This window comes from Mustela nivalis, assembly GCF_964662115.1.
Source record: "Mustela nivalis genome assembly, chromosome: 14".
Lineage (NCBI taxonomy): Eukaryota > Metazoa > Chordata > Mammalia > Carnivora > Mustelidae > Mustela > Mustela nivalis.
The window spans coordinates 32,188,034-32,214,038 of record NC_139033.1 but is presented as its reverse complement, the minus strand read 5'-3'; the positions used below and the strand labels follow the sequence as shown (position 1 = coordinate 32,214,038).

The following is a 26,005-nucleotide window of genomic DNA, read 5'->3' as shown; positions in this document are numbered from 1 at the left end:
GGGTTGCAGAGGGAATTCAAACATCAAAAGGGAGAAGGGCCAAAGCTCTCTGATTTAAGCGCAGGTCTCTTCAAAATCTCTGGGTCACAGTGGCAAGCAGGCAACAGTTGTTTAATAAATTATTGCGGTGAATTCAGTGTGAAGCTTCTGCACCAGCCTTTGAGCCATTATGATTATTCCCTGAGCCTGTGCTGCCTGAGGAGAAGGCAAAGCAGCCAAACAATACCCACCGTCATCCAGGAGGACACACGGTGGGCCAGACGGTCCCTGTGTGTTGTGTCTCCATGTGTTTGTGTATTTCATTTTGCAGATGAAATACATGAAATGTATTTCATTTTACAGATGAGGACACTGAGGCGGGAGCGGTTAAGCGCTTTGTCCAGGACAGCTCAAGCAAGGAGAGGTACAGTGCATCTGCCAACGTAGGACTCTGCCCCTAAACCCACATTTCCCCACTAGGGCTGGAGAGTGTAACTTTCGAGAGGCGTCCTGCCCACGTCACCCTCCGATGACCTTCTTACCTCCACTTGCCCCACGGATGCCTACGAGTCTCCTCTCAGAGTTCGACTCGTTTAGTTTATGGCTTTGATCCTGGTTAATAATAACCAGGCATCCGGGAAGGGAAGCTATCCGTCCGTCCGTCTTAGTCTGGCAAAACGAGGTGCTCTCATTCATTTCGACAGCCAGCATTCATGGACTGCATCCCGTCTATCGCGTCCGCACCAAGGGTTGGTGCCACAAAACTGAACGAGGCTTGGTCTTTATCGTGAAGATTCTCGAAGTCGGATAGAGAGGGCCGTGCAATAAACAGCTGATCAGGAAACTGTGGTAAACGAATAATAGGGAATCTTAGGTGAGTACAGCAGGGAAGCATTTGGCTTAGTTGGAGGTGCTTTCCTGAGAACAGATTTGCTAGGTAGGGTGTAGGTCCCCCCCAAAGAAGGAGCAGCGGTGGGGGCAGGACGTGCAGGCTTTGCGAAGACAGAGCTGTGTCTTCCTCGTCACTGGGAACTTCACGCAGCACTTTGTCCTATCAACTTGGTATTACATATTTTGCTAAGCAGAATTTATTTAATTTATAGACCCTCTTCTTTTGTGATCGCTGCTCTGTTTAATGGGTAGTACCTCTTTGGCGTTCTGGAAGGATAAGCTAGCCCAGCTGACATGGAAAGGTGGAGGTTGGAGAGCTTTTTGGGGCACCACCCTCTCTGAGAAGTGTGAATCATTACGACCATCACACATTCCTTCTGTTTCATGCATTTCATCTTCCGGTCCCAGTGGCCTCCCAGGGTCGCCCTTGTGTACCTGCGGATGTGTTCACTTAGCCCAAGGCAGGAGCCACCGACAGCCCTTCCTGCCCGAGCACGTCGGAGGCCTTTGGAAGCTGTGCAGGCAGCAGCAACTTCAGCCTGAATCGTTTTTTTTTTTTTCACTCAGGGACCAGCTGCCAAGAGGCCTGAGTAAGAGCCGGGAGCGTAGGAGTGGGAGGGCGGCGGGGGCCAGGCTGGGAGTGGTCCCGGAGGGCGTGGTGCGGGTTCAGGTGAGCGAGCCTCGCCTCTGCCCCACAGAGGGTTGCTCCTGCGAGGTCCTTCCACAGCCCTCACTTTCCTTTTCCCTTGCCGGGCATTTTCCAGGATAGCTGTGACTCCAGGTAAGCAAAGCGCGGTGGCAGGGCTGGTGATTCCCCTTTACGGGGAGATTCTTAACAACCAAATCGTGATTTGAGCTGCTGCGAGGTGGTGAAGGAAATTGACACAAGGGTTATTGTCAAGGGCAGGCTGTGAGCCGTCGCACTGCTGCCGGCCCACCCTGACATGGGCAGCACTTCGAGTTGGGAACTCAAGGTGGGAACCAGGAATGCCGGGCAGGGAGCGAAATCACTTAGTGGGATGAGGAGGGAGTATGAAGAGACAGCAGGGCTTGGAGGTTTGGGGGTGGTGGTGGGGGGGTGGCTGTGCGACAGTGATTTCTGGAGGGGACCATCTTTCTGAGGACCTTTTCAGCCTTATCTGGAAATTTGAAATGAATTTTGCAATGCTGGTTTCCAGAAAGGGCGTGGTGCTGAGAACCTGGAGGGACTTGGAAGGTGTTAGAGCGTCCGGCTTCCCCTCCCAGCTGGGTGAGAGTCTGATTTTGGAACCGCTCTTCTGCTCTTCTTTTCGGCACTTCTAAGCCCCCAGCTGGCGTTGGCTTACTAACCACACCTCCTTCCAGGCAGGGAGCATTCTCTCTCCCTATTTCTGGGTTTCAGGACACTTGAAACAAGTTACATATTTCCCATGTGTGCTCTTGGGCAACATTTCAAAGAGGCCGGGTCACAGTCTCTTCCTCACAGACACTGCGGTTTTTATGACGTCACTGAAGTGTATCCTAGTACGGATCAATTTAACAGGCCAGGCTGTTCTGTTGGCTTGTTCTCAGGGGAGGTACGGACTCGCAGAGCTGAGGGGTTACCTCCATCCCGGCTCGGCTCGGCCCTTCGCGTTGTGGATGAGGAGTGGAGGGTCGCAGAGGGGAAGTGGGTCCCCAGTCACACAGCTTACCTGCGCAGAGATGAAGGAGAATCCCGGCCTTCCAACTCACAGCTTGTGGCCACGATGCCCCAAGTACTCTGAGCGACCTGCTCACCCCAACGTCACCAAAGAGGTCTTGAACAGAATCAGGCGGGTCTCAAACCTCAGTCCCCACCCTCTGTGCAAGTGTTTGATGGGTTCCCGGATGGGCGGAGAGGCGGAGGCCCGCCTGAAGCAAGGATTCTCTGTGTGACTCAGTGGGTTTATTTCTTTGCTTCCCAACGCCATGAATTCTGCTACTTCAGTCCCTCTGCTGGACTTTGAAGTTATGCAGTCTGAGCAATTTTGGTCATTCTGGGGTGGCAAACCCGGTTCTAGTTTGCTGTTGGGCAGCTCAGTGGTCAAGATCAGGCTCTACACGGAGTATCTGAGTATAGAGAGGCTCCCCCGCCATTGGTGATTAAGCAATTGACCTCATTACTAATAGCTGCGCTATTCTGTCCTGCTAACCAAGCACTTTTCACACACATCTACTCATTTCATAACTTCCCTTAATCTTCACAAGTTTCCTCCGCACCACAGAAGCTGCAGGATCTCCAATTATCTTCATCTGGCTCTGACTTTTTCTTCTCGTGAGTGCAGACAGCAGAGACTGTGTTTTCAGGCATCCCACGGTTGTTATTACAACAAGGCAAGCTTCCTCAAGACATTGCCTAGGGACGGCCTAGACCGAATATCAATTTTTTTTTTAACCACATTTTTCTTCATCTGTAAACTGAGGCTGGCTAGGCTAAGTGATATCCACAATAACGTGACACAGTGAAAAATAGTTTTTAAGGAATGAACAAAACATGCACATAGTTGTGTGTGTGTGCGTACACATGTGTGTAGAAGAATGGATCTATACATAGGGTGAACTTATCTTGTTCAAATACAACATGTTTGAGAGTGAAAGGGGCACTCTTGCTAATGTCAGGACAACACAGATAAGCCAGGACTGTCCCAGGCAAAGTGGGACATATGGTCAACCTACCCACATGGTTTTTTTCTCATCCAATAGTCTACATTTCATTTTTCATCTACAGATGAAAAGCTTGAGGACCATTGACTTAGATGCATTAAAAACTGTAGGCATCTTTATGCGGGGGCCGGTGACCGGTCGTAGGTCTAGAGAAGCGAGCACACTGACCCGCGCACCTCCCAGTGTGTGTGTCTCTACTCATTTGGGACCCCCTGCAGTCTCTGAATTGGGTCCATTCTCTCTGGCACACGTTTTTGCTTGGCTAACTCCTACTTCTCCCTCAGGACTTGCTTTCGTGTGACTTACTTGGATGGAGCTGTCTCTGAAGTGACCTCACTAAGATTTTACAGTAAGCGGACTCTCTCCCCTGAGGGCTCCCACAGTAACTGGTGCCCCCATCCAAATGCTGGTCACCCCACCACACGCGTCGTGCCACGCGACGGCTCCACAGAGACAGGAACCGTGTAGGTTCACTTGTGACTTCCCAGTGTCCAGCCCAGTGCCCGACACACAGGAGGCCCCCCGGGAACACTTATTAACTGAAAGTGATGTCGGACTCGTAGGTTGTGATGCAAAGAGCAGGACGAGAACAAGAGTTTCTTGGAAAATGGGAAGAAAAATTTTGTGTGGATTAAAAAAAAAAAAACCTGTGCAAAGTCTCTCAGTGTCTCTGAAGGGGTAATTGAGGACCTGTAATATTTTTGGAACTCTGAAGACTTCCGAGAGAGCGCATGCCACCGAGAGGGAAGGTGATGAGGTGTGGTGGGGAGTACGCGGCTGGCAGCAGGTGGAAAGGAAGGTCTGGTTTTGCCACTCTCACTCCCTGTGTGGGTGGCCTGGGACAATCGCTTCATCTCCACCCGCCTTACTTTCTTCATCTGTAGCGTGAGGGAGAGGAGCCAGACTAGATCCATTCCAAGATCTTGTCCGACTCGAAAGATCTATGATTTTAGGATTCAATGCAAACAACAGGCCACTTTGCAGTAAATTCTGACAACTTTCTGTTTGCTGCATTTGCATTTCTTACTTAAATTTCGATCTCACTTTTCTCTGGTTAACATAAAAGTGCGTCTTAAACATTTAAGCTAGGAAGAGATGTAGTGTTTTCTCTGTTAGAGCTGTTAGGAAATTCTCTTTATTTGTTACAATTGTCAGAAGGTTTTCATGAAAATGAAAGAAGTTCTCTAGTAACAAAGTGAAAAGTAAAACCAAAAAAGTTGTAGCGATTTAGCGCTGTGCACATAGGTCATTAGACATGTACGTTTATTATGTAGGATTTGTTAATCTGTACTCTTTTCTAATTTCTACTCTTGCATGCATAATTTTCATAGCATCCCTTAGCCAAAATGGTCGGTGTAGGACCTGATGGGTTTCCCCGGGCTTGTGTTGCTAACGTTGCTGAGATTTGTTTGCATGCTTAATCTTGCAGCACGGGGAGGTGGTCATAGACTGTGGCCAAACTCATCCATTGGAACTACCTTAGACCAGATCAGCCTTAAGTGTTTTAGGTCATTTGGCTCTCATCACCAAGCCGGGGATCAGATTTGCCAGGCAATGTCTGATTGATGACTTGCTTGGTGACTGTTTGCAGCTACAGCAGTTTCCACGTGCAGTCATTTTCTGCTTCCCTGGTCAAGCATCAAACAATGTCATTGTCTCTGGGACCTCAGATATTAAAGGGCTGCATGATCCTCCCCAACTCGAAGGAGACTTTTCTGGGAAAGGAGCTTGTCAGCACACAGATAAGAAGGCACACCTCATGCACTAGGACTCTTGAGGCAGAGGAACAGACTCTTGAAAGGGAGGGTCCCCCTGTTGGGAAAGCCTCAGCTGATAGATGTGGCCTGATTCATGTTTTCCAACAGAGGCCTGACTCTGAGGTTTGAATTGCAACACAGTGTCAATTATATTGTGTAATCAACTGTACTAAAAACCACTGTGAGCTCGTACTCGCATAGAACCGTTTAGACTAAATTTATCTTCAAATGCTATAAAGCATGAAGAAAGAGTGCTTCACTTGAACAAAAGGAACATTTCCTTACCCTTCAATCCACGTCCAGGGGTTTGAGTCAAAATTCTCTTAGCAGATCACTCCAAGGGCTGATACACAAGAAGGAAAACCGACTTGAAAAGTAAAGTTTGTTCTTGATTGTGCAAAATTATTCAAATATTTCTTCTGCGACGGTAGGAAATACATCTGGGAAGGACTACTGATGTTTGTTCCAGTGGAGCTGGTGTATTTTCATATTGGTAATAATGTGATTAGGCCTCAAGTTGTAAAAGCTTTGAGAAGTTCTCAGGGACCTGGGTTGAGGCTTTTCTCTTTGATGAAGTGATAGCTCATTTAGGCTTCTCTCTCTCTCTCTCTCTCTCTATTTTTTTTTTTTTAAAGATTTCATTTTTATTTATTTGACAGAGAGAGATCACAAGTCGGCAGAGAGGCAGGCAGAGAGAGAGAAGGAAGCAGGCTCCCCGCTGAGCAGAGAGCCCAATATGGGACTCGATCCCAGGACCCTGAGATCATGACCTGAGCCGAAGGCAGAGGCTTTAACCCACTGAGCCACCCAGGCGCCCCTAGGCTTCTCTCTTTGATGGAAAAGTAATTCAGGTTGAATGTTGGCTGTAGATGAAGTCAGCACCAACAATGTTAAATTTGCTGCCGTTGAAAGCCAGAGGAATCCATGTGGATTCCTCTGACCTTTTGTGAGGTTTCTTCTCATTTCCCTGCAGTGGTCCTACTCATCAAAACCCCCCATATTGTGTCTGTTTATGTCTCATTGCCTTTTGCACACCTGATGCTGGGCTGCTTTGCCTGGGAGTGGGCTGTCAGCCCGCTCAGACCCACTCCTGAGGAGAGAGGGGAAGGTCATGGGCCCCAAAGAAATATAAGATTGAAGGTGACCTTGTAGTAGGTTTTCAGTGAGAACACTGACGTAAGCTCACTTAACTGTTCTTATCAGGGACATAAAATGAAGGAAGAAGATGACCAGCGAGCATGAACAGGTCAACAATTTTTTTTTTTTTTTTGCTAATGAATTTGCTTTTACAGACTCTGAGATATATATTATAATCTTTTTGAATCCATCCTACACACAAGCCACATGTCCCACAAAAGGCAGGATTCTGAAAATATATTTGTAGACCAGGGACTCATTCCTTGATCTTCCTATCACGTCTTGAATTTTTAATTTCTGGGCAGGGATAAGGTATACTGTTGAGATCCTATTCATGTATTGACTCTCTAATAGCTCGTTGGGTCCTTTTGGAAGGAAGCCCACTGTCCTGAGTGCTGATACTTTGTCTGATGCTGGAGAGCATGTCCTCCTAGAGGTCCTTCAATGTCATGTTCACTCTTTGTGTCTCTGTGTGGGACTACACAGTACCTGATGGCTTTGGTGGAATACTTCAAACCTTGGCCTGTGCACCAGCCAGTCAAGGGTAGTAATATCATTCTGTGGCCCATAGACACACTCTATCCTGGGCTCAGGCTGAGCCTGAGGAGTCCATGACGCTCTGCTCCATTCTAGGAAGGGTTATGGTCCAACCGCCTGAGTTACCCAGGTGCCTTTTGGCTTGATCGTTAACGACTGGATTGGACAGATAGTGGACCTTTCAATAGAACATTTCTCAAACTTTTAAATTTCAAGACCCTTTTACACTCTTAAAAATTACTGAGGATCCAGGGAACCTGGGTGGCTCAGCTGGTTAAGCATATACCTTTGGCTCAGGTCATGATTCCAGAGTCCTTGGATCGAGCCCCATGTTGGGCTCCCTGCTCAGCGGAGAGCTTGCTTCTCCCTCTCCCTCTGCTTGCCACTCTGCCTACTTGTGTTTTCCTTATCTCTCTGTAAAATAAATAAATAAAATCTTAAAAAAAGAAATTACTGAGGATCCCAAAGAACTGTTTTTCTTTTCTTTTTCTTTCTTTTTTCTGATGTCAGATATGTCTATCCATACTTCCCAAATTAGAAATTAAAACTGGAGAAATTTTGAAGCATTTACTAATTTATTAAAATGACTATAATAGAGCCATGACATATTAACATGAATAACGTATTTTTATGAAAAAACAACTGTTTTCTAAAGGAAAAAAATTGCAGGAAGATGAGTAACATTGTTATTTCTTTTCTTTAAATCTCTGTGATATTTGGTTTGAGAGAAGACACACCAAACAGCCTCTGGAAAACTCTGTTGCATATTTGTGAGGGATTGAAAATGAAAAAGATGATGTCTAAAAGTTATTATGAAATTAAAATAATGATTTAATCTCTATGCCCAACAAGGGACTCGAACTCATGACCCAGGGATCAAGAGTCACATGCTCTGCTGACTGAGCCAGCCAGGAGCCCCTGAAAATGGACCCACTGAAAGGGTCTTAGGGGCTGCCAGGGGTCTCTGGACACCACTTAGAGAACATGCATCAGGATAAGAGTCCTCAGACAAGACTAGGTGCCTACTCATTGCTCTCTCTACTTCCCCAGGCGCTATGTTTTTAGCTGAACCCACCTTCTCTCTTTTCTTTAACTCCTCTGTGACTTGTTGCACTGCTCACATGTCACAGGAAGCCCCACATTTCCTTCTTTGTCTCCATATCTGCCCCAAAGAGTTGCAGACTCAGAGAAGGAGGGACTCAGTTGGTACATCTAATACTGCTTGTGGGGTCGTCCACACCGTAGGTATATACTCACGACAAAAACAGTAACCGCTGTTTGTTCAATATTGCTATGTGCCAACTGCCCTCCTAAGGCATTACTGGCTCTATTAGTCTCCCGGGGCTGCTGTAACAAAGAACCTCAGAATTTCATGGTTTAAAGCAATAGAAATGTATTCTCCCACAATTCTGGAGACCAGATGCCCGGAATGAAGGTGTTGGCAGGACCCTGCTCTCCCTGCAGGCTGTAGGGGAGAATCTGTCCCATGATCTTCTCTTGGCTTCTGATGTTTCCCATGATCCTTCTGGTGTTCCTAGAAGCATCACTTCGCTCTCCTCCTCGCTGTCTGGGGTCTGCTCCCGGTGTGTCCTCACACCATCTTCCCTTTGCACATGTCTGTCTCTGTATCTTTTCTCCTGTTCTTACAAGGACCTCATTCATTTTGGATTAGGGCCACCCTAATGACCCTAACTTGATTGAATCTGCAAAGATCATATTTCCAAATTAGATCTCATTCACAGATACCCAGGAGTGGGACTTCAACATATCTTTTTTGGGGGGACACGATTTAACCCATAACATTTACTAAATGTTAAATTGAACCTTGCAGAACTGCTGTGATTGGACTGTTTTTAATCTTCAAAAATGTTAATTCTATATGGTTTCACCTACATCTTAACTGAAACAAAATTGGTCAATAAAACCAACTGATTTTGATCAGTGTTGTCAACTGTCAGCTGAAATCACCTCACCCTCGTCCTTTGCTCCAGGCCCACAATGGACGCTCTCCGACTGGCAAATTCAGCCTTCGCGGTTGACCTGTTCAAACAACTGTGTGAAAAGGAGCCGGCAGGCAACGTCCTGTTCTCTCCAATCTGCCTCTCCACCTCTCTGTCCCTTGCTCAAGTAGGCGCCAAAGGGGACACGGCAGATGAAATTGGACAGGTAAGCTCCATACCTTGTTTCTGCTTCGAGTGCCAACAGGCGTATTAGAACACATAGGCAGTGCCTTGGGAAACGAATGGGGGCCCTTGGAGAAAATTGCTTGGGATTGAGAGTTGTGCCTTTTCTAGCACCCTCTTAATCAGTCTTTCTATGTGAAAGTTCATTAATCTGTCCTGCAGCCCACATTTACAAGTACCGTGCTGTGCTGGAGAACAGGGGACCTGCTAGGCGATCACGATCTTTATACTAATGGGTGGCCTTCGGCAAGTCTACCTGTTACATTATAAGGATCAATCAAGATGGTGTTTATTAAATGTGCTCCTGCACATACCCCCTGTTTTATGCACAAAATTTATTGACAGCATCGTGCTTTAAGATGCAGGCTCAACTGCATTCTACTCTATAATATATTGTCCCCTATAATATAGTAATATAGTAATATATCCATACTATCCATCCATAATAGATAAATATATAGTAATATATCCATACTCTATAATACAGTAATATATCCCTGTAAAATAAATACATCTGCACTTATGTTGGTACAGAAATAACATTTAAAATTTTCTACCTTCAAGCAACAGGGGTGAATAAGAAGACGGATTGTTCTTTCTTATGTTTCAGAATATGCCGTTCGAGAAGAATGGACTAAAATGATGTTACCCCCTCCCCCATATATGTATATAGTTGTATGCAGGTGCAAATTGTGTGTGTGTGTGTGTGTGTGTGTGTGTGTATTTTTAGAGTTTCTTTGTTGGCTATGGTTGACCGTCTAGCTTTGTAAAATCCTTAGACCTTCAAACGAGGTGATCTTCCAGATTGTTACATTTAGGTACTCATTTACCTTTATTTCCGTTTATCATTATTTTTAACTGTGATATAGTCGACATATAACACATTAGTTTTAGGGGTACAAGATAATGATTTGATACCTGTGTCTATTGTGAAATGATCACCACAGTAAATCGAGTTAACATCTGTCACCTTACATTGTTACACATTTTTTTCTTGTGTGAGAACTTTGGAGACCCACTGTCTTAGCAACTTTCACACGTACAATATAGTATTATTAGTCACTGTCACCCTGTTGTACATTAAATTTGCATGAATTGTTTATTTTATGTCTGGAAATTTTTTCCCCTTTACCCGTCTCCCCCTCTTAGATCGTAGGTGGATGTGCTTCTACTTCCATTCCAATATGGTTTTTATGTTGATCATTTTAGGTTCAACAGAATCTTTTTTTTTTCCCATCAACTCACAAGCATTAAATAAAGGAACATCTTATATCCATAAATCCCCAGGAAGTACACCCAAATAATAATTTGGGTCAGGATGAAGAATTTACACTCAAACCTGACTGGGGCTTGAAAGAGAAGCTTCCGTTGTGGGCAGGACACCCGTCTCTTCTCATTCATCTTTCACTCCTGACTCCCCCAACCTCTCCATCCCCACCCAATTCTCCTTCTTCCTTCTCATCTCCCACTAGAGAAGGGAGAGCAAAGATGACTTCCCGGTAGTGGGTCTGTTCTCAGTATTAATAATAAAGCTCTTTTCAGTACCTACAATTGTTTTCCTGGTAGCGCTTACCTGGGTTCTTTAACTTTCTGGTCTTTTTAGCTGCCGTTAGGCATGAGAGCAATGCACTGGCTTGGACCAGCCAATGTGACCCTGCTGTACCAAGGTTTTTGGGTCATCAGACATTGTGCCTATTTAGTGACATTACCTGATGTGTGGCAGTCAGGGCAGTGGCTCTGACTTAGGAGTGAGGAGAGGATAGCCTTATGCTGACATCACCTTTTGGGGCACCAAGAAGCAGAGATGCTGCTGGGCTATTGGCTGGAACAAAAGAAGAGTTAGGAACAAAATGGAAGGAATCAAGCCTTCCAGAAGATAACATCCTAGTTTTAAGTGACTTTGAATATTAGTATAAGAATAATTATTACCATTTTTTTAAAAAGATTCTATCTATTAGACAGAGAGAGAGAGAAATCACAAACAGGCAGAGAGGCAGGCAGAAAGCAGGTTCCCCGTGGAGCAGAGATCCCGACGCAGGGCTCGATCCCAGGACCCTGGGATTATGACCTGAGCTGAAGGCAGAGGCTTTAACCCACCGAGCCACCCAGGTGCCCCTAATTATTACCATTTTTGAAACCATACGAAGTTTTAGGTGTTTTACATGCAAGGTCCGTAATAGTTATACCAACTCAAAAAAGTAGGTGTTCTCAATCCCTTTTACAGAGGGGAACATGAAGCTCGGAAGAGCTCGGTAAGACGGCATTTCTAGTGGGTACAGGCTGGGATCCAAGGAAGAGCTGTGTGACTGTGGCCCACTGAGGGCAGGCGACCGTGGATGGTGGCTGCCTTCTATCAGCGATGCCTCAGCACGTTTGGTTAGAGCAACTGAAGGGGCTAGAAAGACCCTGGCTGGAGACACATCTATCCCCAAATCTGATACCTAATGATGGTCTCTCTTGGTAGTTCTCTCTCTCTTCTTGTGTCTCAGTTGCACAGGCATTGTAACACAGCTTTACTCCTTCCCGAGTTCAGAAAGCCTTCTGTATGAGCATTAGAGACATCCTTTTGAAGAATGGGCAAAATTTCCCCGAAGTTGAATAAAGAGAAGACTTTAATGGCAGTGTTTCTCAACTGGGGACAGTTCCACGCCCCCTCCCATCCCAGGGATATTTGGCGATGCCTGGAGACATTTTTGGTTGTCACAAATGGAGGAAGGAGTGCTAGGGTCACCAAGTCAACCAGGGATGCTGCTTAACATTGTACAGTACCCGAGACAGCACCCCAACAAGAATCATCCAGCCCCAAATGTCAATAATACTCAGATTGAAAAGCTTTCCTTTATGGGGGCAAAGGAGCAGGGAGGTACTGATCACTGTCCTGTATCCACTGTGGTAGGAAGAGGCAATATTTCATGGGTAATGGATTTTTTTTCTCTTCACAGGTCCTTCATTTTGAAAATATCAAAGATGTACCCTTCGGATTTCAAACAGTAACATCGGATGTAAACAAACTTAGCTCCTTTTACTCTCTGAAACTAATCAAACGGCTCTACGTAGACAAATCTCTGAACCCCTCTACAGTAAGTGGGTGAAAGCAAGGAGCACGATTTAGCTTTTTACCAGGAATGACATTTTCACGTGGTTAGACCCACAACTTTGTTGTCCGTGAAATTCACCTCTAGGATGCTCATTTGTGATTTCAGGCTTATCAGAAATAAATCAGTTCTAGTGGAGAATGTAGGGGTGAGTCTCCCGATATGATGGGAAGCCGCCCAACGTGGACAACTTCACACACTCAGGCAGAGTGACAGAGATAGACGTTTACTGAAGACACCGCAAGGGAGTGGGAAGGACAGCAAGCGAGAGACTGTTCTCCCCGAGGCAGCGGTGGGGGGCTCTAGTTAAGGGGCGGGTGAGGGAATATGGAACATATGGAATTTTCCTGTTGTGGTACCTGAGTCTGGGTGTAAGCAGGCCATGGGTCAGCGAGGACTTGTGGATATTTTGAAGGGGGGTCGCTTAATGGGACTGCTTGTATTAAGCCAAGGAGCAGGGGCTCCTTGTTGTGGGCTCCTCAACCTTTCTCAGGCTTCCATTGCTCAAGTTGATTGCCTAAAAGCAGCCTCTACAGAGAGGCTGCAAATTGTGGAAATCACTTCTAGCTAGAATCGCCTCGCAGTCACAACACAGCTCAGAATGCAGAAGCGTGTGGGTTCCCTTTCTCCTCTCAAACACACCTAAACCTCACCTTTCCTCCTAGCTTCCTCACTGAGAGGAATAGACAATGGGGTATCAACTCTCTAGTAAGTGTATCTCCATAGATGCAAGACAGCTCATGAGTTAAACCTTTTTCTCCTTGAATAGCAGGGCGTCTGGCCCGGGGTCAACATTTTAAGTTCTCCACCTCATTTGTTCATGCACACAATGTTCTCTTGACGTCTCTCAAAATCAATAAGAAAAATAGCAACTGTATGAATCAGTCACAAATTGGTTTTGTTTGCTTTCCTAGGCTGGTCATGTGGGCATCTATCCAAGGTAGGCCTACGGGTTTAACTTCAGCTGTTTCTTGAAGGACTCATATAAAGTACACTGTAGTACCCTTACCCTTGACCCCAGAGTGTGTGTCATTATATTTTGTAGAATCTGTGTTTGAAACACATAACCAGCATCCTGGACTACGATGTAGAGTTTCTTTCTCTAGTCGCAGAGAGTTGATTCCGTTTGTGTTTGCATGATCAGAATTTCAAGATTTCCACATCTAAAAGGTAGACTAAAAGGTTAAATATTTTACCATAGTTTTACTACTTTCTGCATACTGCCTGTTTTTCTAGGCTTTTTTTTTTTTTTAGTTTTTTAATTTCTTTTTTTTTTTTTTTAGTTTTTTAGTGTCTTTTTTCTTTTTTAATTTTTTTTTTTAAATTTCATCTGATGAGTGACAGAGATAGTGACAGAGATAGTGATAGAAGAGAGAAGAGGAAGAAGCAGGCTCCCCGCAGAGCAGGGAGCTTGATGTAGGACTCCATCCCAGGACCCTGAGCATGATCTGAGCTGAAGCAGATGCTTAGCTGACTGAGCCACCCAGGTGCCCCCTGGTCAAGATCTTTTGAGAATATGAGTCACTAGATATTATTGTGACTTTATTTGTATTGTGTGAAGACATATATACATAGCATTCTTTTCTGCCAGCAATCACCTAGGACATTAACAAATATATATATCCCAAGATGGGAGTTGGGATCTGAGTATGGAAAAATTTAAAAAGCTCTCTAGGTGGTCTGAAGGAGATACTAAATACATTTTGCAGCTAGTTGTGAGGAGCTGGGAGGTCCTTTATCCTGCTGGGGCTCAGGGTTCTTAGGTGGTGCCAGCTCTCTCTGTCAATGGTAACGCTCAGTCCCAAGGTTGCGTTGCCATTAACAGAAGCAAAATGGCTAAGGCTAAACAGCTGCTCTCAAGAAATTCACGGAGGCCCCCCCCCCCCGTGCTCAGGACATTGCATCAGATACATCTCATTTGGTTGAATTTCCATTCCACATTTTGAGTCATTTCAACCAAACTTGGAATTGAAAGAATTTTAAAGCCTATTTCTTTATTTAAAAATTTATTTATATATTTATTTTTAGAAAGAGAGAGAGAGAGAAGGGGGAGGGGCAGAGAGAAAGGGATAAGCAGATGCTGTGCTGAGTGTGGAGTCCTACCTGGGGCGTGAGCTAATGCCCCTGAGATCATGACCTGAGCAGAAAAGAAGAGTAAGGTGTTTAAGGGATCCAGTCACTCAGGCACCCTGACAGACTTTTTTTTTTTTTTTTTTTTTTTAAAGACTGCTTTCCGTTCCTCCTGCTGGGTGTGTACCATTTGCAAATTTACTGGTAATAGAATCAACAAATGCGGCAGGAGGTCCCCCACCCCCCAATCAGAATGACCTGAGGTTTGTTAAAAGTGCACGTTCCTGGCCTCAGATCACTGGAATCAAGATCAATAGGGATGGCGTTTGGGGTTTTGCATTTTTAGCAGACATGCTGTGGACCCCCTGCTGTGTTTTCCCTAGAGTCTCTATTGATTTTAGTGAGGATAGGAGTTTTCTGTTCACAGAGTTCTCTTTTCTATACATTTCTTCTATTGTTTTTTTTTTTTAATATAAATTGAGGTTAGATTCCTTTTGGAGTATTTTATATTGTTTTTTAAATTTTTAAGAAGCTTTTATTTATTCATTTAGAGAGAGAGAGAGAGCACAAGTACGCAAAGCAGTAGGTAGAGGGATAAAGAGAAGCAGGCTCCTCACTTAGCAGGGAGCCCGGTGCTGTGCTTGATTCCAGGACCCTGGGATCATGACCTGAGCTGAAGGCAGCCATCCAGGTTCCCCCATTTTTTTCTATTCTAAAAGATATATATCTCTTAGAATAGAAGAAAAAATATCTCAGGTGTGAGATACACACACACACACACACACACATATATAGATATAGATATGCATATACATATATGTATATATACATATATATATATCACATTTTAATGTTTCTAAATTGGAATTCATATTATAATTGTTGCATACATTTAGTATAGTGTTCCTTTTTTCCCCCAAAGCTGCTACTACATTGACGGAAGTTTTTAATAATTGATATTGCCTTATAATTAAAGAAATGACACACTTCATGCAAAGAACATTCATTGATTTCCACACGAAGTTTCCATTTGTACAGTGTTTCAGATTTTGAAAGGGTATTCACCAACCTGGACACTTACCAATCCATTAGTTAGAATCATGGGAGGAGGCAATGGTTTGACTGTGGACTTTAGGTACTTTGTGATTTTATAAAGTGGATGTTTTTCAGGAGTTCATCAGCTCTACGAAGAGACCCTACGCAAAGGAAATGGAAACTGTTGACTTCAAAGAAAAATTGGAAGAAACAAAAGGTCAGATCAACGAGTCAATCAAGGATCTCACAGATGGCAAGTATCCTTTCCTTACCTGGACCCTATCTTAGACCCTATCTTCTCATGAACTTTCTGCTAACCATCAACTTGAACATCTGGAAGCTTCCTCGGATGTTTTCAGTAGATGGGCTAAATTTTTGTTTTTCCAGCCCATTCAAACATGCGGATGGATTCTGGGGCATGTCCTACATCATCTTACGCTCGGCAGGAATTCCTGGTGCTTCCATTCTCACCCACCTGGCTGGGCTCCCCAGTGTGTTAGACTAACAGAGAGTGACTTCGCGGAAGTCACTGGCCGCCTTTCTTGATCTGGAAACAAAACCTCAGTTTACTGATCTGCAAAATGGGGTCTAAGTTACCTGATTAATTTTTACATGGTGGCTGTGAAGATCAAGTTTGATGTATAGGGTAACAAACAATCTATGATCACCAAGATAATCTATGGTAGTCATAGTTAGGTGTGCGCACACACGAATGTATTCATATGTATATATCTGTCATTGAAATGATGTTTCTTTGCCTTCATATGTAAAGGAAAAAACTGGCATAAGTAATACCAGGGTAAGTACAGTTTAAAGATCTATGAGCAAAAGCAGTTGCTGTTTAAACTGCTGTGTAACAGTTTTGCTTCCAAAATTGTCTGATGATTGTATTTTCTTTATAAAGGTCTTTAAAAAAAGTCTTCATAAACTTAAGATTTTAACGTCTTCATAAACTTAAGAAAAGTCCTCTGAATTGAGAGTCAGAAGCTGGAGATTTAGGTTGGAATGACCACGCACCAGCTCCCCCCCTCCGGGCTTCCAGCTCCTTCCTTAACGTGATTAGCAGTCAACCCATCATGTAACATTAGCAAGACTGGTTACGTGAGCTCAGTGCAAAATGCAAATGCAGGACCCTTTATTAAAAACCATATTAAGGACTTTAAGGTGGTGACAGAGGAAACCAGGACAGGGCCCTGCACGTGCATGTCACAGGTCTGCAAAGTGGGCCCTGAGCAGCAGCGGGAAGATCTTGGGGATTTGGTAAATGAAAGTCCCTTGGGAAGTCAGTGCTCTTCACGCAGGAGGACTTCGTGCTATGATGGCATTATCCCCAGGGAGCTCTTGTGGCTGCTGGGGATTGAATCCTGTGATAATGACCCCACTGCCCTCTGGGGAGGGTGAGCGGGGCTATGGGGTGAAGAAGAGTGCAGCCCGGCCCTGCGCAGATGCACTTGCCAGCCCGGTGAGCCTCCGGGGCTGCTCAGCCTCCCCGAGCCCCAGTTTCCTGAAATATAAAACAGGGGTAATGATATTGGCCTTCCCTGTGAGGTAACGCATGTGAAAAGGTTAAAATCACACTCCTGGCTTTTCATTCCGGAGTGCAGGCTGTGGAGTCCGAAAGACTCAGCTCTGAATCCTGACTCTGACCTTGCTCATGTGTCATCTTGGGCCAGTGACTTAAGCACCACATCTCAGCATCCTTATCTGTAAAATGGGGATAAATACTCAGTGAGCGGACGCCCGTGTGGATATCAGATGTGGTTTGGAAGAACGACAGGTGCAATCTGGGCTTTCCTATCATTGCTTGCAGGCCGCTTTGAGAACATCTTGGCTGACAACAGTGTCAGTGACCAGACCAAAATGCTTGTGGTTAATGCTGCCTACTTCGTTGGGAAGTGGATGAAGAAATTTCCTGAATCCGAAACCAAAGAATGCCCGTTCAGAATCAACAAGGTATGGGGAGGGGGGCAGCACATCGGAGGTTCCCAACTAGAGATCTGAAAAATGATAGCAACAGACGGGGCCATAGGGATTCACTCCAGGGAGGGCAGCCGAGGCCCAGGACGCAGTGTGCTTTCCCTGAGACAGGAAGGAAGGTGGGAGACAGAGACCCGTAATCCAGAGCCTCTCACACTTCTCCAGAATAGTTAGATGGTTTTGCTGGTGGTTGGTTCTCCTCCCTTGGAAGGGCTGGCAGACGGGCCCCAAGTTATATGTAAGCAAACCCAAGACAGTCTGCTGATGGTGGGTTTCTTAGTGGCCGCAGGGCCAGCCCGGACCCAACCCACGCCTGGTAATGGTCAGTGAAGGCACTGTGGGCTTTGGAGCCAAGCATGCAGATGTGTAGTGTTTGCATCTCACAAAGTGTGAATGGGCGGAAGGGAGGAGGGATGTGTGCTACTCCTTTACTGTGATTCAGTCATCAAGCTGAGGAGAGCGAAGTGATGCTTCTAGGAACACCAGAAGGATCATGGGAAACATCAAAAGACAAGAGAAGAGCATGGGACAGATTCTTCCCTACAGCCTGCAGGGAGAGCAGGGTCCTGCCAACACCTTGATTTCAGTCATAAAGCTGGGTCATGGCAGATCCTGGAGACTTAATAAGGATTTGAAATGTTACTGATTTTGCTGTATTTCCTCTGAGCAAGCAGTAAAAACACTGTTCAAGGCTATGTGGGGATACATCCTCCTTTTGACTGCACACTTTTTTTTTTGTTTGTTTGTTTCCTTTGCTTTGCTTTTGTAGCCAGTGATGTTACCAAACTTTTCCCCCTGGTTCTATAGTGTTTCCTTTAAGGGTAGACTAAGTTGATGAAGTTACATTGTTTGGTATAACGCCTATTCAGACAAGGTGAACACACGCGTGGACACACACACATTTCCTGGAATGGTTTTTATTTAGTCCTGTGTTCAGAAGATATGTCTCTCAATTTATGTTTCAGAAATGGGGTCACTGTATCCATGTTCGGTGCTGATAAGTGAAATCGATGGGTTTTGGTCATCACAACTATATGCAAATTCACATGACTAGCAGTATAACTCAATGGAGATTTTTAGACAAATCTGTATCTTCTTTAAGAGAAGTAAATGGAAGAACCAGCAGCTTATTTCAAAAGTAGTATGTTTTTCTATCACAGTTATGTTTCTGGTTGTATGCAGGATCGAAGTCTTTAGTGACCTGTCAACCAAATATTTAGTGAGCAGCTACCTTGTGCTGGGATATACCAAGATAGTAAGACAGAGCTTCTGCTTTGACTGTGGTCCAGCTGGTGTGTGGTGGGGGGGGGAGGGCGTGGAAAGACAGTCCCATAAATAAATATTCTAACCATGTGACAAGTACTGAAATAGAGGTGTTATAAAAAGTAAAATACAGTCTAGCTCTGCTTGAGAGAGGTGTCAGGGGAAATTCAGTTTACAGTTTGAAGATCCCAGATAAAAGTTTTACTGCAGTATTATTCCTGATAGGAAGTTCATAATCTCCCCTAAAAGAGATGCAGTTAATAGGCCAATATCCCATGGGAGGTGTAGATTGAAATAAGAAGTCACAGTAAATTTCTATCAGTCTCTTACTCTTGAGTATGAACTAATTTTTCTTCAGAATATCAGTGTCTTTGTAAATAGAGGCACAAAGTCAAATGTTAATGGAGATAGAGAAAAGGAAGGGTTTGAAGGAAAAAGCCTGGGCACTGAGGCCATTGTTTGAGGAGTGTGGAACGCATTGGAGCTAGAAGCGACTTCGAGATGGTTCTGTTCCTTAATATTCCCATTTTAAAAATTACTAAATATTTCTAGCATACAGAAAATTATAGAAAATAATAAAGCAAGCACCGATATACCCAACAACCAGCGTTGTAAATCTTTATATTTTGCCTTATTTCAGATATTTTAAAAGAAAAAAATAAAGCAACAGATGCACTGTCCCACACAGGCCCACCCTCTCCTGTGTCTTTTTCTCTTCCTCCCCAGAGGTGATGACTTTGCAGAAATGTCTGATTCCCTCATTCCACAGACAGGAAACTGAGGACCAGAGGAGTTAAGTGACTTGTGCAAGATCTCAGCATCTATTTGTGTCACATATAGGACTAAAACCCAAGGTTCTTAACTCTACCCCAGACTCTTCATTGCTCAGATGAGAGTAGGTTGGCCATACAGGAAGAGGTTGAAAAACCTAAAGGAGAACAGAGGACGAAACAAATGGGATGTTTATCCTGCTCTATGCTGGGTGTTCTCTAGTACAGGTTTTAGCAGGAAGAGCTGCATAAGGAGATACGTGGTTTGTACTAGAACTTTCTATCAAGTCAGATCCACCAGGAATGGTTCAAAGAGCTTGTACTTATGAGCATCTATAAAGACTGAGTTAAATTCTCCCTGTTTTCAGTCCTACTGTCTTATTTTTCCTGTTTAATATAAGCAAGTACAATATTCTGTCTAGTTCCAGAATAGATTGGAATTATGAGGCACGTGAATAACCTTTCAAGGGAAGTCATTAACTCTTCAGAGGCTGGTCTGTGATGCTTTGGGTCCAGAGGGGAGTTGAGCCAGAATGGTCTGAAACTATAACAAGAACAAACGTCTGTGTGTGTGTGTGTGTGTGTGTGTGTGTGTGTGTGTGTGTATTTATGCTTGTGTAACTCAAAAAGCAACTGGTTCAAATTTCTCCTCTTACAGACAGACACCAAACCCGTGCCGATGATGAGCATGGAGGCCACGTTCTGTATGGGCAACGTTGACGGTATCAACTGTAAGGTCATAGAGCTTCCCTTTCAAAATAAACACCTCAGCATGCTCATTCTGCTCCCCAAGGACGTGGAGGACGAGTCCACAGGCCTGGAGAAGGTGAGGAGGAGGAGGGAGGTCGGGGTTCAGCACGACGGCGCCCCCTGCTGTGCATTGGAGACATGTGGCCCCCACTGTGTGTGGCTTGACAAGGGTCTCAGGGTCCTTTCCCGGCCTTTGTCTGGAAACAGCCAAAATTTACCTGGCAATTGGGAGGACCTAGGGCCTGTGAGGTCCCACATGCCCCTTCTCACTGGTTTCTTCCAACAGGCCCATCTGTGCATTGGAAATGATCATGGTGCTCTTGTTGGCGGGAGAAACTGAGGCACAGTTGGGGTGGTGACTGGTCTGTGGTCACATAGATCATCAGTGGTGTCTTGAATTAGAATCTGAGCCCAGGAAGTTGGAATCTGTGTTCTCAATCTAGCCTCGAGCATCTATTGTTAGCATCTCCCATTAGTGTGGTGCCTTTGTTACCACCCACGAGCCCGAGCCCGTTATTAGCACATTTGTCCTAGGGTCTGCGGTTTGCTTTAGGGCTCGCTCTTCATGTGGTACATTCTGTGGGTTTTGAAAAGCTCTTCTTTTTTGAAAAACATTTTAAAAAGATTTTTACTTATTTATTTGACAGACAGAGACCACAAGTAGGCAGAGAAGCAGGCAGAGAGACAGACTCCCCACTGAGCAGAAAGCCCAACTCGGGGCTTGATCCCAGGACCCTGGGATCATGACCTAAGCCGAAGGCAGAGGCTTTAATCCACTGAGCCACCTGGGCATCCCTTGAAAAGCTCTTCTAATGCACTCGCCTATATGAGATTTTGTTATGCTTTATTCTTTCTGTAGGTTATTAGAGGCCCGAGGTTTAAACAGAGGTTCATCTGCTGGTGAATGGTGCTTTTGCTTCCCCTCGGTTCTGGCAGCCCCATCCACATCCCGTCCCCAGCCACCTCTTCCCCCCCTTGGTCCTCCCTTACCAGCTTCCCTAGCTCCCTTCCAGCTGGGCCTTGGCCCTTGGCCGGGGAGAAGGACAGCCTCTGTGAGGCACCCAGAGGTCACCTGCTTCATTTCCAGCCATGCGTCAGTTACTCCCTGACGTTCCTGGGGATAATCTAGGTCTAAGTCAGTCTCCGTCCCACCTGCGGCTTTACCGATGGTTACACTTTCTCCATCACTGCCTTCATTGCTCTTTTACTCACTGCTCTTTTTCCTTCCCACTCAATTCACGCCTTGGTCTCTTTTCTCCTGCGGTCACTGCACTTTCTCTTACGGGAAATACCCTCAAAGCAGCCTTTTTCTGATGACAGTACAGAATGGATGAAACTAATCTCTTGGGTCTCAGGGAAATACAAGAATGCATGTAGTGTTGGTCTCCTACGGCTGCCGTAACAAAGTACCATGAACCCAGTGGCTTAAACAGCAGGAATTTATTCTCTTAACAGTTCCAGAGGCTAGAAATCTGAGGACTAGGTCTTGATTCCTGCTGCGGGCTAAGAGGCAGACTCTGTTCTATGCCTCTCCCCCAGCTTCTGGAGATGGGCTGGCGATCTTTGGCCTTTTTTTTTTTAGCTTGGAGATGCATTGCTTCAATTTTTGCCTCTGTGTTTTCACATGGCTTTCTCTCTGTGTGTGTGTATGCATCTGTGTCTAAAATTTTCCTTTTTATAAAGACACTGGTCTTATTAGGTTAGGGCCCACCCTAAGACCTCATCTGAATGACCTACAAGGATCCTGTTCCCACATAAGGTTGCATTTTAAGGCACTGTGAGTTAGGACTTCAACGTATGGATTTATTTTGGGGGGGGGGGATACGATTTGACCCATAACACATACATAATGGAAGAGAAAAGAGCTTTTTTTCCTCTGAGTAGTCTTTTTGAGTTATGGATGAATTTTATTCCCTCTCTTCATTCCCATAAATCAAGGGGGCAAGAGTTTTTGGCTCAAAAATTCTAGTTACTTATGGTAATCTTTTGATCAAAATAATTTGTCATAAGTGAAACAGTAGTCATAGAAAACATAATTATTGTAGATTAACAAGAGAATCCAAGGGGACCCTCCCCCACTAAAGACAAAACAAACAAACTTGTGTCCAGTTTGTGACCTTGCTGTGCCACTGATTCTTAATGGGGTTTCAGGTGAGTAACTACAGTGCAGTAGTGGTGGTGGGGGGAGCATGATAATATCAGTCAAGTACTGTCATTCTCTCTTGTGCGTGCCTTTCTCCTCTAGCCAGTGGGGTGGTGAGCAGGGCAAGGAGTAATCTAAGATTTGCTCAGTGAAGAATTTTATGACTAAACCATTTTATACATCGTTGCCTCTCTCTCATTTCTAAAACCACCAACTGAAATGGATACATTCATCACCACGGGTCTTCAAGAATGACCGCAGACAGTTCAAGTTCTCATTTTAGAAAGAGTAACTTTAGGTTTAATTTGCGTTACAAATTTTGATGCTACGCCAAGTACATAAATATTCTGGATTTCCTGGTAGAAAAGTTAAAGTAAGCATCCGAGAAAAAGTATGTGTAAAAACCCTTCTTTTATACTTATTTCACTCTTATTTATGCCACATTATCATCCATGCATTTGTTTCTTCTCTACAGCTTCCGGGAAATGCCCTCAGACATTTCAGTGCAAAGGGACCATTGTGGGAGGGTTGGGGACTGGGTGGCTGGGTGCTTCTCTGGAAGGGAAACTTCCAAACCACACACCCAAACTGCAGGACTGATTGACTCCATGTTCGGTGGAGTATCTGCACTGCTTCCAAACTGGGCTTGCAATGGCACTTTTTGTTTTCAATCAAACAGGATCACTTACAACTGGGAATAAAAAAAAAATAATTTCCTCTCCTTTGGGTCCTTCAGGTTGAACAACAGCTCAACTCAGAGACGCTCTTGCAGTGGACCAATCCCAGCACCATGGCCAACGCCAAAGTCAAACTCTCCATTCCAAAATTTAAGGTGGAAAAGCTTGTTGATCCCAAAGCTAGTCTTGAAAACCTAGGGCTAAAAAATATCTTTAATGAGAATACATCTGATTTCTCTGGAATGTCAGAGACCAAGGGAGTGGCCCTCTCCAACGTTATTCACAGAGTGTGCTTAGAGATCACGGAAGATGGCGGGGATTCCATAGAGGTGCCTGGATCACGAATCCTGCAACACAAGGATGAGTTCAATGCCGACCACCCATTTATTTACATCATCAGGCACAACAAAACGCGAAACATCATTTTCTTTGGCAAGTTCTGTTCTCCTTAAGTGGCAGAACCCAGGTTAAGTCCCACCTGACTTTTCTGTAAACTCTGCATCCAAAGAATCACTTTCTAAATACAATAAATTGTTAATATTGCTGGGTCAGGAAGCAGCTGGTACTTGATGTGTGTAGCCCTCACACTTATAAGCCCTTCTCTTCCAATCCTTTCTTTTATTCTCCCCACCCCCCAACCCCGCCATAAACCATGATGCTTTTAATGAAAAGGAGTTACCTTAGAGAAAAAATATGTATTCATTATTTGCCAAATTATCGAAGGTCATGGGGGAGGATTGCAGTCTTCCACAACGAAAACTCCTTTAAGAAGAATCTGGAGGACTTTAGAGTTTTGGCTTCTTTCACTAGGATACAGAATGTTCCAGACATTCTCACTTCCCTGAAAGACTAAAGAAAACGGTACACGAGATGCACAAAACTTTCCTGGCTCCAGCGGAACTTGGGCACATGTGCAGGCTGCTGTCCGTCCCTAGCTCCTTTGGCTTAAACTGCGGTCCCAGTGTTTTCTCCCAACTCCTTGACTTTTTGGGATTTAAGAAAGCTAACATGTTGCACATAGTATATGTAATGGAAGGAACTCCATCGATGGAGATCGGGACAGCCCCCTGTAAATCAACACTTTCATATTTCTACCACAAAACACAGACCACTCACACAGAGTGGATAAAGACTCTGAGGAACCTACAAATGTCAGGTTTTGCTGCCAAACGAGTGTGCCACCCCCTTATGAAATAGCTTTTTGTTTTCAGAATTTTTGGAAGTCTTGGAAGGGTGGCGAGGGCATGGTAGACCCATGGGAAGTGCAGCACTTCAAGGGAGGTTTGATTTTATTAAAAATCCGCTTTTGCTTTCGGCAGATCACGCACGTGGTCACTTGGCTAGGGCCGCTGGTGGGCAGGGAGTGCTGAGAGCCTCAACAAGGCTCTGGGTGTCTGATGGCCAGGGACTTCAAACATGCAGGGATTTTTAAGGTAGCCGATAAAAGAGTCTTTTGAGAGTTGAAGGAACTTGTCTCTTTGTCTAACGTGCTAGTGGGAAAGGGGAAAGGAGCTCATGCCCTTGGAGAGAACAACAGCAATTGGAATGTTCTTCCGCCTTGACATGTGTGTTTCCAGACTCTGGGTTTAGTTACGGCACATAGCTAGTTAGTGACTTACGTTAACAGTAATCTGTGAAGTGGGTCTGTTGCGTCACCGATGCTGCAAGTACACGGGTTAATTCGCTACCAAAAGAGCACATTTGCTGAAGATTTCATGACATTCCTCACCCATCTCTTCTCTGGCATTCATTGTAAATAGATTCAACTTCCTTCTTGTTCTGAAGGTTCGATATTGAATGTCTTTTATGCCACTGACAATAAATATTATTGAACTACACGTCTTATCCCTTATTCCTGTTCTTATTCCCTTGTCTTCCTTTCTTCCTGCCCACCAGGCTGGCTTCCTCCCCCGTTCCCGTTCATCCTGGGGAGAAAGGACCTGAGGGTGTGTGTGGGCGCTGGGATCCCTTTCTGGGATGTGGAACTATGCAAGGAAACGAGAGGCCTGGCAGGAGGACATGCAGCTTTCCTCCAGCAGAAAAGTTCAGGCCCAGCCTCAAAATCTCGTTCTATTAAGTAAGCTGTATATGCTCACAATATCTGTAAGTACATTTTTCTCAATGTACATTTGTTTTAAGGCAGTTACGGTATCCCTGAACGTAATATCAACAGAGCCCTCGTCCTGTCCCTGTGCTGTGCTCCAATGGAATGTGTCCCCAGCGGCAGTAACGGCTGAGCACAGTGACAAATGCTCCTCACCCCCCCAAAGGAAAAAAAGCCATTTGTGCAGGGTTGCTGGGGGTGACCCAAGCCACGTTTTGCCACTCTCGGCTCATCACCTGCTCTAGCCTAAGAAACAGAAAGCGGGGGATAAGCACGGAAAGGGTTAGTGAGTGTTGACAGGAGGGAAGGGGTTAGCGCCTTTTTAAGCCAAGTGTTCAGGTTGCTTAGAGTGTCTCCTGGAATTTGGAAAGCACTGGAACTTTTGATGAACTCTTGCCTGGGCTACTCTAATCCAGTGGTTTTCACCTGGGGGCAGTTCTGTTCCCTAGGAGACATGATGTTATGGTCAAGAATTCTCAATATTCCACCATGCTCCGAACAGGCCCGGAGCAAAGAATGCCCACGCAACACCCCCAGGGCCAAGGTTCGGAAAGCTGGGCTGGAGGGGTCCCTGAGGCAGAGCAGGGAGAAGGGGCTGCAGAGGCCGTGAGGGGAGGCGGCCTGGTGCCAGCAGCCACCAGACGTGCAGGGAAGCCGGCTCCAGTGCTTTGAGACGCTGCTCAAAAGGTCGGCTCAGGGAGGGTGTCTCCGAAGAGCCCAGGAGGAGAATGTCCCGTGAGAAAAAGCCAGCATTTGCATTTGGCACCTCTCACGCTGGATTCCAACTGCACCAGTGAGGCCAAGTCCCCCCCCCCCCCCCCCCACAAGTTGGGTGTTGTAAGAAGCAGCAGAAGAACGGGGGGGGGGCGTGGGGGGCGTGGGGGGGGGGAAGCCCACCTCCCCTCCCTTCCCCTGTGGGATGGTAAGCCCCCACCAGCCCCCAGCGCTGGTGGATGGAGACGCTTTCAGCCAA

At 45.2% G+C, this 26,005-nt stretch overlaps 1 protein-coding gene across 2 annotated transcripts; it reads left to right on the top strand.

The window, feature by feature from the left end:
• The first annotated feature begins 781 nt into the window (after positions 1-781).
• SERPINB5 (serpin family B member 5) lies at positions 782-24,766 on the top strand. 2 transcript variants are annotated; one of them, XM_082699614.1, is made up of 7 exons: positions 782-853; positions 8,957-9,131; positions 12,091-12,228; positions 15,484-15,601; positions 17,159-17,301; positions 20,017-20,184; positions 22,988-24,766. In XM_082699614.1, the coding sequence occupies exons 2-7, from the start codon at positions 8,964-8,966 to the stop codon at positions 23,378-23,380; spliced, it is 1,128 nt and encodes a 375-aa protein (XP_082555740.1). In that variant the 5' UTR covers positions 782-853; positions 8,957-8,963; the 3' UTR covers positions 23,381-24,766. The 2 variants fall into 2 exon arrangements, with proteins under 2 accessions (XP_082555740.1, XP_082555739.1); XM_082699613.1 differs by lacking the exon at positions 782-853 and adding an exon at positions 1,538-1,651.
• The last annotated feature ends 1,239 nt before the right edge of the window (positions 24,767-26,005 follow it).

Coding starts and splice junctions, on each gene's coding strand:
- SERPINB5 (XM_082699614.1), top strand. CDS start 8,964: ATGGACGCTCTCCGACTGGCAAATTCAGCCTTCGCGGTTGACCTGTTC. Junction 9,132..12,090: donor CGGCAGATGAAATTGGACAG/GTAAGCTCCATA, acceptor TTCTCTTCACAG/GTCCTTCATTTTGAAAATAT. Junction 17,302..20,016: donor GCCCGTTCAGAATCAACAAG/GTATGGGGAGGG, acceptor CTCCTCTTACAG/ACAGACACCAAACCCGTGCC.